The sequence below is a fragment of the Canis lupus genome, chromosome 20, assembly GCF_048164855.1.
Source record: "Canis lupus baileyi chromosome 20, mCanLup2.hap1, whole genome shotgun sequence".
Taxonomy (NCBI): Eukaryota; Metazoa; Chordata; class Mammalia; order Carnivora; family Canidae; genus Canis; species Canis lupus.
Window position 1 is genome coordinate 47,793,832 of NC_132857.1, and position 14,468 is coordinate 47,808,299.

The following is a 14,468-nucleotide window of genomic DNA, read 5'->3' on the forward strand; positions in this document are numbered from 1 at the left end:
ACCTTGAGCAAGTTATTTAACCTCTGTCTAAGGATTAATTGGTTAATTTTAATAAGTGCTTTGCAGTAAAAGGTGGGAAGTGCTATGACTGCTAATAGTGATAATAAAATGATAATGCAGCCTTTTATAATGCATCAGGCTACCTCAGACTGTGATTCTATTAAGTTGCCAATTAAAATATATGCGAACTGAATTTATTCTTTTTAAGAAACCCAATTGCTATAATGATGGCCACATAGTATTTTTTCAACTTAGATCAAAAAGAATAAAAAATGGTGATGCTTCAACTTAATTTTTTTTAAAGTTAAAAAAAAAAAAAAAGATCAACGTTCTATGATGATGGACCAATTGGGAACAGAGAAGAGCTGCACAGAAAAATACCAGATGGTTGTACTCTGATTAAATCTAGCTCTTGTACTTTAAGTTGATTGTTCTTTTATTAACTTGTCTCTAAACTGCTTTCATTTATTTATCTATGATTATTTATTTATTCAACAAATGCCAATGTTGGATGTAATCTCAAAGAGGTCATCTCAGACAAATAGGTGGAATGCACACAATTAATAATACCAAGCAAAAGTGAATAGAAACAGACAGAGGTAAAGAAGTAGTGACTTGAAAGTTCAAAAGAGAAAGAGATTCATTCAAACTGAGGGCAGATGTAAACAACTTCAAAAAGGAATCATCCTTTAAACTGGGCAGAGACAGATAGGACTTGGCACGGAGAGAGGAAGGTGAGAAAGAATCCAAAGAAAATGCATTCCAGAGGAAGGGAATAACAGGAGAAAGTTGCAATGCCATGGGAATTGACATGTGGAGAAGCATGATAACTGTGGTTTTACTAGAATAAGGGAGAGGCTGCAAAAGTGGTCTGGATTGTAATGAGGGTCTACATTATGCAAGGTAGTAGTTGGTGTTGTCCCTGATGCTTGGAAGTCTTTCAGGGTTGTGAGAATATTGGAGCCAAAAAGAAAAAGTCCATGAGTTGGTAGGTGGAAGTTGTGCTGAAATATCCTGCTATGTTGGGAGAAGAGTGGGGAGGGGAGAGCCACGAGGACGTAAGCAAGGTGTGTAAGCAAGGTGTGACACCTGTATATGACCAGATTGTGTTTGCTAGATAAGCTCTGCTGGCCTATAACACATATTTAAGAGATAAAGCTAGGAAAGCGGTGTGAAAAGAGCATTGGCTGAGGGTAGTGGCATCTAAGGATGTCAAGATGCTGGCCTGCATAAGCAGAATATACACTTACAAAAGAAACAACAATCTGAAACCAGATTTGTCTCCGCTGCAGCAGAAATGGCCGCCTGCTATAACAGAAGGAAAATATTTAATATTGTTCTTTATTCTCAAATTAAGTCAGTGCAGACTGTTTGATTTGATGCTGTTCCATGTGTCTCCTGCAGTGAGCAGAGACCCAGGCTACTCTTTGTAAGGGCCTCAATGATATCAAACCACCTGGGGGCCAGAATGTTGAGTAGATTTTAGGAGGTATGGTCTGGAGTTGGGTTACCCAGACAGAATGCTGGCTCCCCATTTACTGTGACCTTCAGGAGGCTCTTGTGCCTCGTCAATAGCCTCCCCTGTAAAATGAGAATAAAAGCAACACCTAGTTCATTAGTGGGATTAAATGGACTAATAGAATTAATGCAAAAAAAAAAAAAAAGAAGAAGAAATGACCACAGGAGTGTCTGGGTATAGAAAGATCTCATTACATATGGTTGAGACAGAAAATAATTCTTTTTATTATGAATACAACATACAGCTGTGGCTATTCTTTTGAGGTAGGTATAGAGGTGCAGAGAGAAAGAATGGAGATCAATCAGTAATAATCCAGGTTAGCAAAGCTGGAAGCTTCGTTCAATGAAGGTAGTGGGGATGGAGCTGGTGAGAAGTGTTCAGATTCTGGGCCTGTTTTAATGGGAAAAAAATGAGAAAGAAGTTCGTGTAAAAGAAAGAAAGCAGTCAAGAATGAATCCAATTAGGTGATAGGGATCAAGGAGTACACTTGTGATGAGCACTGGGTGTTGTACGGCATTGTTGAATTGCTGGATTGTACACCTGAAACTACTATAACACTGTCTGTAGCTATACTGGAATTAAAATAAAAAAATAGATATAAAAAATCTTTTAAAAAATGAAGTTAGTTAGATCAAAAAAATAATAAATTCATGATACTTGGACCTGAGTGATGGGTGTTTCCTTTTATAGACACAGGGAAAACTATGGTAGAAGCAATTTTGAGTAAGAAAATCAGGTTAATAATTGAAAGCCAACTCAAACTGTCAAATATACACATAAGTATCAAAATCTGGAATTCAGGAGAGACGTTCGCCTAGAAATATAGATTCAGAATCATCTGTATTTGGATGATCTAAAAGTCATGCAGTTAGTTGAAATCATCTAGGCAGTAGGTTTCAATTTCAGTCACACATCTGAAACATGTGGAAAACTAAACTGTATGGCAGTCTCAGAGAATCAGAATCTTTGGAGATGATGTTTGGGGAAACTGTATCTTACAAAACTTTATAAAAACTGTTTATTCTAATGTTCCAATTTGTATAGAAATTACAGGCTCATGGAGTGAGTGTTTTGAGAAAAAAAAAGAAATTCAAGTACAGTCATGAGCCACTCCAATGTTTAAAGGTCAGGGAGAAGAGGAGGAACCGGCAAAAAATGACGAAAAGAACCACTAAAATGGGAAGGGAAACAAGAAAGTGGTAAGAACAATTGAAACAATTGAACAATTGAAAATATTTTAAGGAGGGAGTGATTTACGGCTGACTGTGGGATAAAATAAGAATTGGTAACTGGATATGAGAACATGGACGACAATAAAATAAATTAACTTGATTCTGATGAAAGATATTTAAGCAAAATAGTGAAGATAAAAACCTGACAGAGGTGAGGTCAAAAGAAAAATAAAGAGGAAACTGTAGCATGTGACAACTCTTTAGAGTAATGCTACCGGTAAAAGAAAAATAGTAAGTCAGGAAATGAAGTTGTGGGTCGAAGGAGTGTGGGCACAAGGTGAGGTTGTTCGAGATAGAACTAGGGAGAGAGGAAAATATTGATAAAGGAGAAATATGGGAACAGTTGTAAGAGATGTGTCCATGAGTAGCTAAGAGGGATCGATGTATGAGTGGACAGTATAGCATTTGGGGTAGCATGGGGTTCCTCCTGGTCATAAGGAGGCAATCTATGGGTAGAAGATAAAGTAGTTCGAGAGACGTGATGGTGGGAGCTTGTGGCAGTTCTCTTTAGTTAGCTTCTGTTTTGATCAATGAAACAGAAAGCAAGTTCTTGAGCTCAGGATAAATCTGGGGAGCAGGTATTCAAGGTTTGGGAAGAAAACAGAAGATATGACATAGATACTTAGGAGAGTCAGTAGATTAGCAAAATACAGTAGAAGCCACAGTAAGTGCCCATTTGGAATTAGTGATAAAATCTCAAGTGAGGCCGGTCGGCATGAGCATGTGCTTTTCTTCAGTTGCATCCAGCCATGGGGCACTGGTTCAGAACAGGTGGACAATTGGAGTTAACCATGATTACAGTTTTCTAGGAAAGTGCAATAGAAGGGAAGAAGGAACAAGGGAATTGTGGGTATATACTAAGTCATGATTACAGTGATGGATTATAAGTTAGGGAAGGAAGAAACATAGAATCTTTAAAATGAGAAGGATGAGGAACAGTATAAAATACTGTTGGAGTTAGAGTGACAGAGGGAGGGACCCTGAAAAATCAGGGGCTGCTGAAATTGAGACAAGGGATGGAACATGGAGATAAGAAAACTACTTAACGTCAACCTCAACGCATGCCCTCGGACTGTCTGGTGGGAGTTGCTGTCACTTACAGTACTGACACCTGTCTCCAGTGTGTTCGGCCTGGCAGTGGCAGGAGGGCTGGTTCCCGGCAGTCACGCTGCAGGTGCCTCCATTTTGACAAAACTCCTCACAGACTGTCTTACCACAGTTTGGTCCAGTGAACCCCAGGGCACAGCTGCAGGTGGGTCTCCCTATTGGAAAAGAAAAGGTAACAAAACGAAGTTATTTGGCTAGAATGGTTTATCTTCACAGAATCCTCACTAGACAAGAGACAGGAAGCCAAGATGCTGGTCAAAGTGGGTCCACACTTCCTCTGTGACTGTAGGCAGGAGCCTGACCTCTATGCGTCTGCATTTTCCCACATTCCAGTGAAGCCTAGGTTAGAAGATTAACTCAGGTTCACATCAGGTAAAATAACCAGAGCTCATTTTACGAATAATTACACATTTATACAGGTGTGTTATGCTCTGAAGTGCTCACGTTATTCTTTGTACTTCTCTCTTCATGTCCATTTTGCTTTTTCCAATCATTTTATTCTACTCATATAGTAACGTAGATTGTATCAGCCATTAGAGTATAAAATAGAGACAATCATAATCCTATCTCTCAGTGTCGAATCATCACGGACCACCACTGCTAAAGCATGAGCTTAGACTTATATATATATATATTTTAATAATTTTAAAATGGGCATACCATCTATAATATTTATGCAATTAGTTATTTTAATCGATGTAAATTTATACACCGCATTTAGTGTATAAGCACTTAATAAGTCCTATTTTATTTCATCTTGTGTTTTTTTATTCATGGGAAAGGACTGTCCCTTGTAGTCTAGTAAGATGATTTAAAGTCTAATGTTAACAGCACATGAGAGCAGATCTAATGGATCATCTATGGATATTTTTCTTTATTTGCTCTGTGGAAACTAATATCACAAGTAAAGGTGAGCAATCCTTTAGGGTGCTTGGAACATAACACAGTTAACTGTTAGATCAAGAATGAGTCTCTCTAACAGCCTGGAATGTCAAGGCCTGGGTGGAAAATGGAGTACCGAACCAGCTCTGTAGGAGAGACTCAGGAAAACAAAACGAAATAATAGCTATCATTTGTAATGGGGAATAGCGAAGTTTGGAGGTTGTACAAATGCAAAGAAATCACATGAAAAAGAATAAAAAATAAATTTAATCATAGATCTGAATTAACTAGGACTCGGAAGTGTCACCCAGTTGACTAGCATCAGAGAATATCCAGCCATCGCCTCTCTCACCTTTGTAGACATGAGGTATAATTAGACTGGTCATAAAAATGTATGAGTAGAAGTCTTAAGACTTGAAATGTGAAAATGACATAAGTTTTCTCTATTGTCATAGGTTCTACATTTTTTTGAAAAGCACTCATAAGTGAATAAAATGCCTCCAAATGAAAGCCACCTGCCTTTCCAAGAGAATAAATAAATTGAGTTTCCATAATTTATTTATCTATTTTGCATCGAAAGCTCTCCACACCCTTAAACATGCTTGAAGCTTTTGCTTCTCAGTGAAGAAAGTTACATACATTTTTAATGGTGAGTAGCATTGCTTTAAAACGTATGCATAAATGTTATTAGTTTGGTGGCAGATAAATGCCTATTAGTAGGTTGGGAAACAAGGTAAATTTTATGTACATTAAAAGCTGAGTAACATCGTGTTTTCCATTCCCAGAAAATGGCTTTAAAACTTTTAGCTAAATATTTTTCTTATAATGGTAGCGAATTTTCTAGTTGTTCCTTACATATAGACAAAATATCTTCATGGGAACAATAATGGGTGAAAGACAAAGGCACAAACAAGGGAATGAATAGTGGTAGAAGATGAAGAGGACAGCAAATTGTTGGAACACAGTTACTAAGGTAAATGAAAGCCCTGAACAAAAGAAGTAGTTCCTCTTCATCAACAAGAACCAGTGACTGCCTTACAGAGAAATAGAACATTTAAACAGGGACACAAATTAACATGAGCTAAATGTAAAACAAACAGAACAGAAAATACAAGAGAAATCAAAATGCATTAGGCTAATCATAAAAAGTGCCATATGGTGGTAGGACTTCAGCACCGTGGATTTATGTTTTTCTCCATTATTTTCTAGGTTTCTTTAAATTAAGAGTGAAAAACATTAAAATGAGAGAATTTTGAAAGAAACAAATGCAACCCACGAAGGCCCTTGAAATTCATTCTGTCCCAGTCACTGAGGGAATGACACCATGCTTTCATCTCATCTGTAGCTGTTTTGAAACTAGGGCAGAGTGACCAGGTTGTCCCCCACTTCCACATCCAGCATCTGCCTCACATCATTTAGATCCTGGCTGAATTATTTTCAAAAGGCTCTTTTTCTTCCTTTAAAAGGAGGATTTCTCTCTGACAAGTAGAAATCTTCATATTCAGGGGAACATTACCAACTTGAAACTGTGTGTTGATACAGTAGATCTTTTGTTTGCTGATGGGAGATGAACCATCTGTCACAGAGTTTTATAATGGGCTTCCATCTAATATTTTCACGACTCTCTCTGGGTGCGCCCTAACAAGTTGCATTGGATTTATTTATAAAGATTTTTTAGGTAGCTCAATTTAATTTCGGCATTTGAAAAGGCAACAATAGTGTTACGAAGACTAAGGTATAGATTTATAGCAGTGAAGCATCCAGGGAGCTTGGGAGTTGACAGCTTACAAGAGTGGTATAATCAAAAAGAGCATCAATTAACCTGAGGGAGGAGGGAGAGGATCAGTTTGTTGCCTCTACTCAGTCTAGTTTTTATAGCATTCAAACCTGAAAAGTGTGAGTTGTCAGACTGCCTGGTTATAGACTATCTGTACCAATTACTGGTTGTGAGGCCATGGGCATCACTTCTCTGCTTCTTTTTCCTTGCGCAAAACATGGAGATAATAATATGGGGTTGTTAGGGAGAATCATAGTAAATGAAATGAAAAGTAAAGTAAATGAGATGATAGGTGCAAAGCATTTCTAAAGGTACGAGGCACATAGCACTCAATGATACTTTGGCTCCAATTGTTTATTATTATTACTGTTGTTTGACAATTGAGCTTTGCCATTTATGACTTTGTAACTGCGTCCTAAAAAAGACACTGTAACATTCTAAGAAAATCATTTGGAAAACTGTCTTAAATTACACATTTAATGTTTGTTATTTATTTAAGATAAAATTAAATTTGAGCTCGCATGGCAGCGATGGGATAAAGCAGAAATTCTCCATCAACCTTACTCTCAGACTCCAACATCTTTAACTTTGAAGGATGGGTCTTTCTTTCTCTTTACTTTCTCAACATATTTAATCCTACACTTTAAAAAGAAAACACACACACACAGAAACTCCACATGAGAAACACAAACAATAAAGCACACCTAGTATTTTTATCAAGTCCATTTACTTGTATACCTTCAACTTTTGATACATACTTGAGCTTTTTTTTTTTTTTTAAAGAGTCTATACTCATAGCTTCCAATTCTACCAAACAAAATCTTCCATCATAAAGTCACATTCCAATCCTTCACTGGGTTTACAGTTTTAATTTTTTTTAATATATAAAAAAAGGTATCTTAATCTGTTACTTCTTTGTTATTTCAGAAGAGAGGACAGATCCCTCAATATGTATGTATTGTTCACATCAAGCACTTCTGATTCCCTAGTGGTAAAACAGGTTTAGGGATGGAGAAGTTAATGTGTGTTTTCTTTACTATATATTTATCTCTGATCTCTTAATCTCTAAATCCACTGATTTCTTTTCAATCATCCTCCTCAGATGTTCTCCATAATTTTACACATTTTATTCTCGAAACTTCTTATTTTTTATCACACATTTTATTTCGCATCTCCTCTTGAAAATTCTCTCTCGGTTTCTAAGACATTACCATTACTGATTTCCGTATCTTTTTCTGATTGTCCTTTTCAATTGCTTTTATGCTTTTTTTCTTTCTCTTAAAATATATTCTTCTAAACTTCTTTTTGGTGATATAATACAGTTTGATGGCTCCAAAAATTATCTCTCTATCTGAATACTACAGTCTCAGTCTTCTGACTCTGGACTCATTGTCCTTCATAACTGACAGACCATTCTCTCTTTGTCCTAGGCTCATCAACTTCCCCATGACCCACAAGAGAGAAAATTCTTCTCATAAATATTGTCCTGGTAGCATATGTGATTTCTGTAGACTAATGATTTCTCCCAGTGCTGGGTCTGCTCCATACTCAAGTTCGACACTATATGTTAGCAAAGTGCCTTACTAGCTGTGTACAACAAATGGAGCTTAGTTTATTTTCTTGATTAATTTATTATTAATATATCTGCGTCCATTAGTAGATAAATGGAAACTTGTTGCATACATCTTCTAAATGTGCCAGCAAATTTTCATGCAACAAGGTAAGTAAATAATAAACTACTGAGATTTAACTAGATAACTAATAGTAGCTAATGTCAAATATGGCAAAAATATAATTAAAAGTGCTAATCATCTATAGTCGATATTAAGGAATATTCATTGACACAACTAAAGATTGTATTGCTCATAAGGAAAACAGAAATGGGTGCCTGCTTGGCTCAGTAGGTTAAGAGACTGCTTTCGGCTCAGGTCATGATCCCCAAGGATCAAGTCTCGCACTGGGCTTCCTGCTCAGTGGGGAGTCTCCTCCCTCTCTCTCTCTCTACCCCTCCCCTGGTTTGTGTTCTCATTCATTTACTCTCTCTCTCAAATAAATAAAATCTTAAAAAAAGAGAGAGAGAGAGAAAAATGGAAATGTCTTGGATTCTCACAGAGTTCTTGAAATTTCACTGGTCTTACGTGGCTCTTACATACCTAAACTAGTCTCAGTAAAAATGATTAATTCTGAAATAGTTCATAAGAATATTTAACAAGAACTAAATAAATTTGGCACAAATAAAATTGTTTGTTTTTTGGCATTAGATCTGGGAATCAAATATTGTTAGATATTTATTAATTGTGTGGCTTTGCAAAACTTTCCTCACTAGATCTCATTTTGCATCTCATTCTGTAAAATGGTGCTAGTGATGCCTACTATGTGCTGGTAAAACACATCATACAACGTCTGCCACATAGCATGTACTTAATTGGTAGTATTAGTAGTAGTAGTAGTCGTATTAAAAAAAAAAGTAATAGTCGTATTGGTATTATAATTACTATTAGTATTATTATTAAACAGATTATTAACCTAGGTTATTACTTAAACAACTGAGTCATATGCTTTTATTAAAAAACTGCATATGGAATCCCAATACACAGTTTTTCCATATTCTTTTGAAAATAATATGCCCATACCCTATCCATATAGACCAGTTCAAATAATGTTTTAAAATATATAATAAAAATGGAAACTTTTCTATTATATAGATAGGTAACTACATGGATAGCATAAAAAATTATCATTAGTCCTTGTTAAATGAACGTTAAATTTATATGATATTATTATAGTTTTTAGATAAATGGACCTATTTGATTATATGTTACTTTTAGCTATATAGTCATAGCCAGTGATTTCTCTGATATGGACAGACTATTGCTGATTTTCAGTGATAATAAGTAATGTCTTAGAGCACTGACTTTTGAATATCCTAGATTCTTGGATTTTAGTGTTCTTACTTAGCCACTCAAGCTCACATCTGAAAAATAACACAATGTTAGACATAATAGAGTGATAAGGATTAAATAAAGTAATATGTCTAAGGAATTTGACAGAGTTTTTAATATTTATTAAACATTTAAAATGTAGTAGGCACTATAATAAACAAAATTAGGTTGTTAAATTTCCAAAATATTATAATTACTGGATATATATTCCATATAGAAATCACTATTTACTTGCTAATAATTTTAGAGTAAAATTTGCTGTGTAGCTTTTGGTCAAGTAATATATGAATAAATCTTTTGGTCAAGTAATATATGAATAAATATCAATCAATCAGTATGCTCAAAAGCCTATATTCATATTTGAATATTATAAATGTGTATCTGTTGGCATTTTTCAGTGACTTGATATACTACTGGTGTCTGTTTTTAAAAGCTAGATTTATTTAATAAACGGTTTTTAAGATGATTATAAATATGCTACTCTTCAGTGTATTTAATCAATATTATATGACTAAGTAGGTAAAATTATTTCTCTGCTCAATATTGGACAAATAAATCATTACTCTTTTTTTTTTTCTATTTAAACATAATGCTTGCAAATGTGTGGTTGATTGCCATGAAGGAATGCTAGCAAAAGTAATTACATATGAACTTCCTATGAGACAGTGACAGTGTTTATTATTTCTGAGGAGTAGATACCTGCTAGTGAGCATCATTAGTCAGTTCTCTTTTCAAGCAATTTATTGAATTCATAGTCATTTGTCAATGTGAACCCTGATGCATCTTAACCCTTACTTGTTGAGTAAGTCTGGTGCTTGTAAATTTTTATTCCTGGTTGTAATGTTTTCTACCTAACAAGTTTTCAATATATACAGTCATTGTTTAATTCAAATAGTCTGATGAATACATTGAGTCTAGGTAATAGAATTTCATTGACATTTAAACTGCAGAGCACATTAATAAATGATTATATTTAATGTTCCACAAAAATACTATCTAAAAGTTACATACCCTTTACTCATGATATCTTTACTATTTGAACAAAAACCACATTTTTGTTATTTTATATAGGAGAAAAATAATAAGCTGAGAGACAAGTCACCATAGCCTCATTTGGTTAGATACTAGATTGCAATCAGAAAGCCCATCTCTTGACCCCTAATGCCCAAGACCACTCTGCTTTTTGAAATCCATCTTCACTTCTGACTTAGATTCAAGTAATAAAAGTTTTGAATGCTTAAAAAAATTGCCAGTCTTTTTTTTTTTTTGCTAGTCTTTTTGATAAAGAGATTTGACATTCTACTTTTCCACTTTATATAATGTTTTCCTGAACAGAAAGTGAATGCCCATTTATACACAATTTTAGTAAGTTGACTGTAGCTGTCGAGTTGTCTTAAGTATCAAAAAGATTACAGAGAACTATTCATCAAAGCCTGAAAAAGAAAAGGAGGAACTGGATTTTACCTAGCGCCCTCCCAGATACTACTTAATATATTCTGACATGTTTCAAATTATAGGTCACAATCTATTTATACTTCTGGAAAGTTCGTTTTCAGCCAGTTTTGAAAATGAGACTGAAATATTTTTGTCCTTTTTGTGAGGAAGGAAGGAAGCCAACTCAAACCTTCTGAGATTAGCTTAGAAAGCCATAAGACTTAATAGTTCAGTACCACTTTCACCATGTAGTTCAGATGAATCAGTAACTGATTCAAAAAGTCAACAGCAGAATTAAAAATCTTACTTTCAGCCACTCATAGTTTTTTTGTGAAGGCGCAAGGATTGAGAACAGCACCTGGAACTCAGTAAGCAGTTAAATATATGTTAATTACCATGATCCTGGCAATAATAATTATTATTTAAGTTTCTAATAATAATTATCATTACTTAATTTTTAATTCTAACAGCAATGCATGTTAATTGTGGAAGTTGGAAAAAACAGACATAAAAAGAAGGACCTATTTCCTTATACAGATGCTTTATTTATGCATTTTTTCCATATTAGGCTCATATTATATAGTTCTATTTCTTGTGCTTTTCAACTTTAAAATACAATGTAAATTATTGGATCTTATGATGTTTCCATTTTTAATTTTTGAGAAGCCTCAAAATTCCATTTTTCACAGTTGCAACAATTTGCATTCCTGCCAACAGTGTATGAGGGTTTCCTTTTCTCCACATCCTTGTTAACATTTGTTATTTCCTGTTTTTATGATACTAGCCATTCTGACTGGTGTAAGATGGTATCTCATGGTGGTTTGGATTTGCATATCCCTGATGATTATTGATGCAGCATTATTTACAATAGCCAAGATACAGAAGTTATTTAAGTATCCTTCAATAGATAAATGAATAAAGAAGGAGTGATATATATGTGCAATGGGATATTACTCATTCATAAGAAAGAATGAGATTTTGTCATTGTAATGACATGGATGGACCTAGAGGGTATTGTGTTAAGTGAAATAAATCAGATAGAGAAAGACAAATTCCATATAATTCCACGTATATATGGGATTTAAAAACAAAACAAATAATAAAGAACCAACCCATAAATACACAGAACGAACTAGTGGCTGCCACAAGGGAGTCAGTGGGGGATGGGCAAAATGGGTGAAGGGGAGTGGGAGGTACAGACTATCAATTTTGGAATCAATAGGCCACAAGGATGAAAGGAATCAGCATATAGGGAATTTAGCCAAGGATACCTGTAATAGCGTTGTATGGTGACAGATGGTAGCTATATTTGTGATGAGCATAGCATAACTTACAGAGTTGTCAAATCACTCAATTTTATACCTGAAACTAATGTAACATTGTATATCAACAATACTTCAATAAAAATAAAATAAAATACAATGTGAATATTTTCCTATATTATCATATATTCTACAATTCTGGTTTTATTTATCATATAACATTCATCTTTTAGATACGCTGTATTTTACATATTAACTATTTGGATTCAGGTTTTTCTCTCCAGTTTTATATTCTAAAAAACACTATATTGAACATCTTTACTTCTAATTTTGGGTTTTATCATTATGTAATACTTGGAATATGTTTCTAAAAACGACATTATTTAATTAAAGAACACGGAAACTTTTTAAACCTCTTGGTGAGTACTTCAAAATTGCTTGCTTCAAGATTTGCACCATGAACATTTTCTTCTGACAGTGATTTAAGGATGTTGGTTTCATCTATGTGTGACTGGGCTCCTCCTGCACTTCTTCCTTTCCAAACTCCTTCTTTCTCTTTTTTCCCTTCTTTTGTATATTTGTGTACATGTGTGTGTGAGACTTGTCTTCTGCCTTTTGATCATTTTGCTTTCTGTTTTTTTTTTTCTACTCGATTTGCTATGGGTATGTATTTCTATGTCACTTATTTGTTAAAACTATATGCCCTTTTTATGTTTTTACTTTTACATTTTCTTTTTTTTTTAAATATTTATTTATTCGTGAGACAGAGAGAGAGAGGGAGAGAGAGAGAGAGAGAGAGAGAGGCAGAGACACAGGCAGAAGCAGAAGCAGGCTCCATGCAGGGAGCGTAATGTGGAACTCTATCCCGGGTCTCCAGGGTCAGGCCCTGGGCTGAAGGCAGCGCTAAACCCCTGAGCCACCTGGGCTGCCCCTACTTTTACATTTTGAATATAATATTCCTTATATCCTTAAAAAGCAAGTAGGACCAAATATCCAGGGCTCTTAGTACTCTCTAAATATAAACAATATTTATGTTAAGGAAGCTAGGACATCAAGCTTAAATTAAATTAAAAACAGCTCTCATTTAGATAAAAGTGGAAGAAAAAAAAGTGGAAGAAAAACAAAGATGGGCAGTTTAAATGCACGTTCACCCTTTATCAAGATATTATTTAGGTGATTGTAAACTTTATGTCCTAGGTACAGATGTGACTCAAGAGACATCAGTATTTATGTTTTGTCATTAATCTCAGGATGTCTTGAGGGTATCCAAAAGTTCCTAGCTTAACTTGCTTTTTTAGCAAACATTTTTAGGGTAGCCTTTTTTTAAAATCATATTTGATGGCAGCCATATATGCCACCTTAATATTTGGGGGCAGTGTTCTTGATAGAAAGAGCCTGAATGAATGAGAAAGAAAAGTCTTACCATCTACTTATTATTTTTTTAAGGACTTTATTTATTTGACAGAGAGAGAGAGAGAGAGTATGCAAACAGGGGGATCATGAGAGGGAGAAGCAGACTCCCCACTGAGCAGGGAACCCCATGCTGGGCTTGATTCCAGGACCCTGGGATGTTGACCTGAGCCGAAGGCAGATGCTTAACTGACTGAGCCACCCAAGCGTCCTGCATCTACTTATTATTTTAAAGGCCCTTCCTGTTGGAGTGAGAAGTAGTGAGAATAATTTTTTTTTCTCTTTTTCCTTTCCTTAAGAGGGGCCACTGTCTTCCTGTTTCAGTTCTGAAAGCAAAATCTTTCACTGCCAAAGTCCACAGATGTGGTAATAGGGGGAGTCACAGTGAGAGCTTCTGCTTTCTTCTTTCCATATTTATTTAAGCATCAATACAAATGTATTATCTACTAAAAAAAAAATTGCACTGTCACTCCTTTGTCTAGGCAGTCCTGCTTTTGTGCATTTTCAAATTCCCCAAATTAAAAGTTGCCCTCCCCACTGCGTAATTTCAAACTTTATGAGTAGGAGTTTTCGGGTATATTGCCCCAAATTGATAAACTCTCTTGCTTTACTACTCTAAATCAGCTGTGTAGAAAATCGTGATTCATTTTGATATGAAAATTAAAAGTCTAAATAACAGAACTCAAGAGTATTGAAAATACCAAACAACATCAATATATTTTAGAAAATAAATATTTATAAAAGTGAAGATTAATTGTAAATATATATAAATATCCTCATTATATTCATGATGAGAAACATTCTTAAATTCTTCTCTATTTTCTCTAATAGAATGATTGAATAATTCAGTACTTTACTCTCATTTCCATTATTTTGCCCAAGGCAAACTTTATCTTAATATCC

General features: G+C 34.8%; 1 protein-coding gene across 1 annotated transcript in view; it reads right to left on the bottom strand.

The window, feature by feature from the left end:
* Positions 1-14,468, bottom strand: part of LRP1B (LDL receptor related protein 1B) — a 1,825,680-nt gene that overhangs the window by 69,626 nt on the left and 1,741,586 nt on the right. The window contains exon 84 of the mRNA XM_072789062.1: positions 3,852-4,013. Coding sequence (XP_072645163.1) covers positions 3,852-4,013 — 162 coding nt within the window. The remainder of the gene's footprint in view (positions 1-3,851; positions 4,014-14,468) is intronic.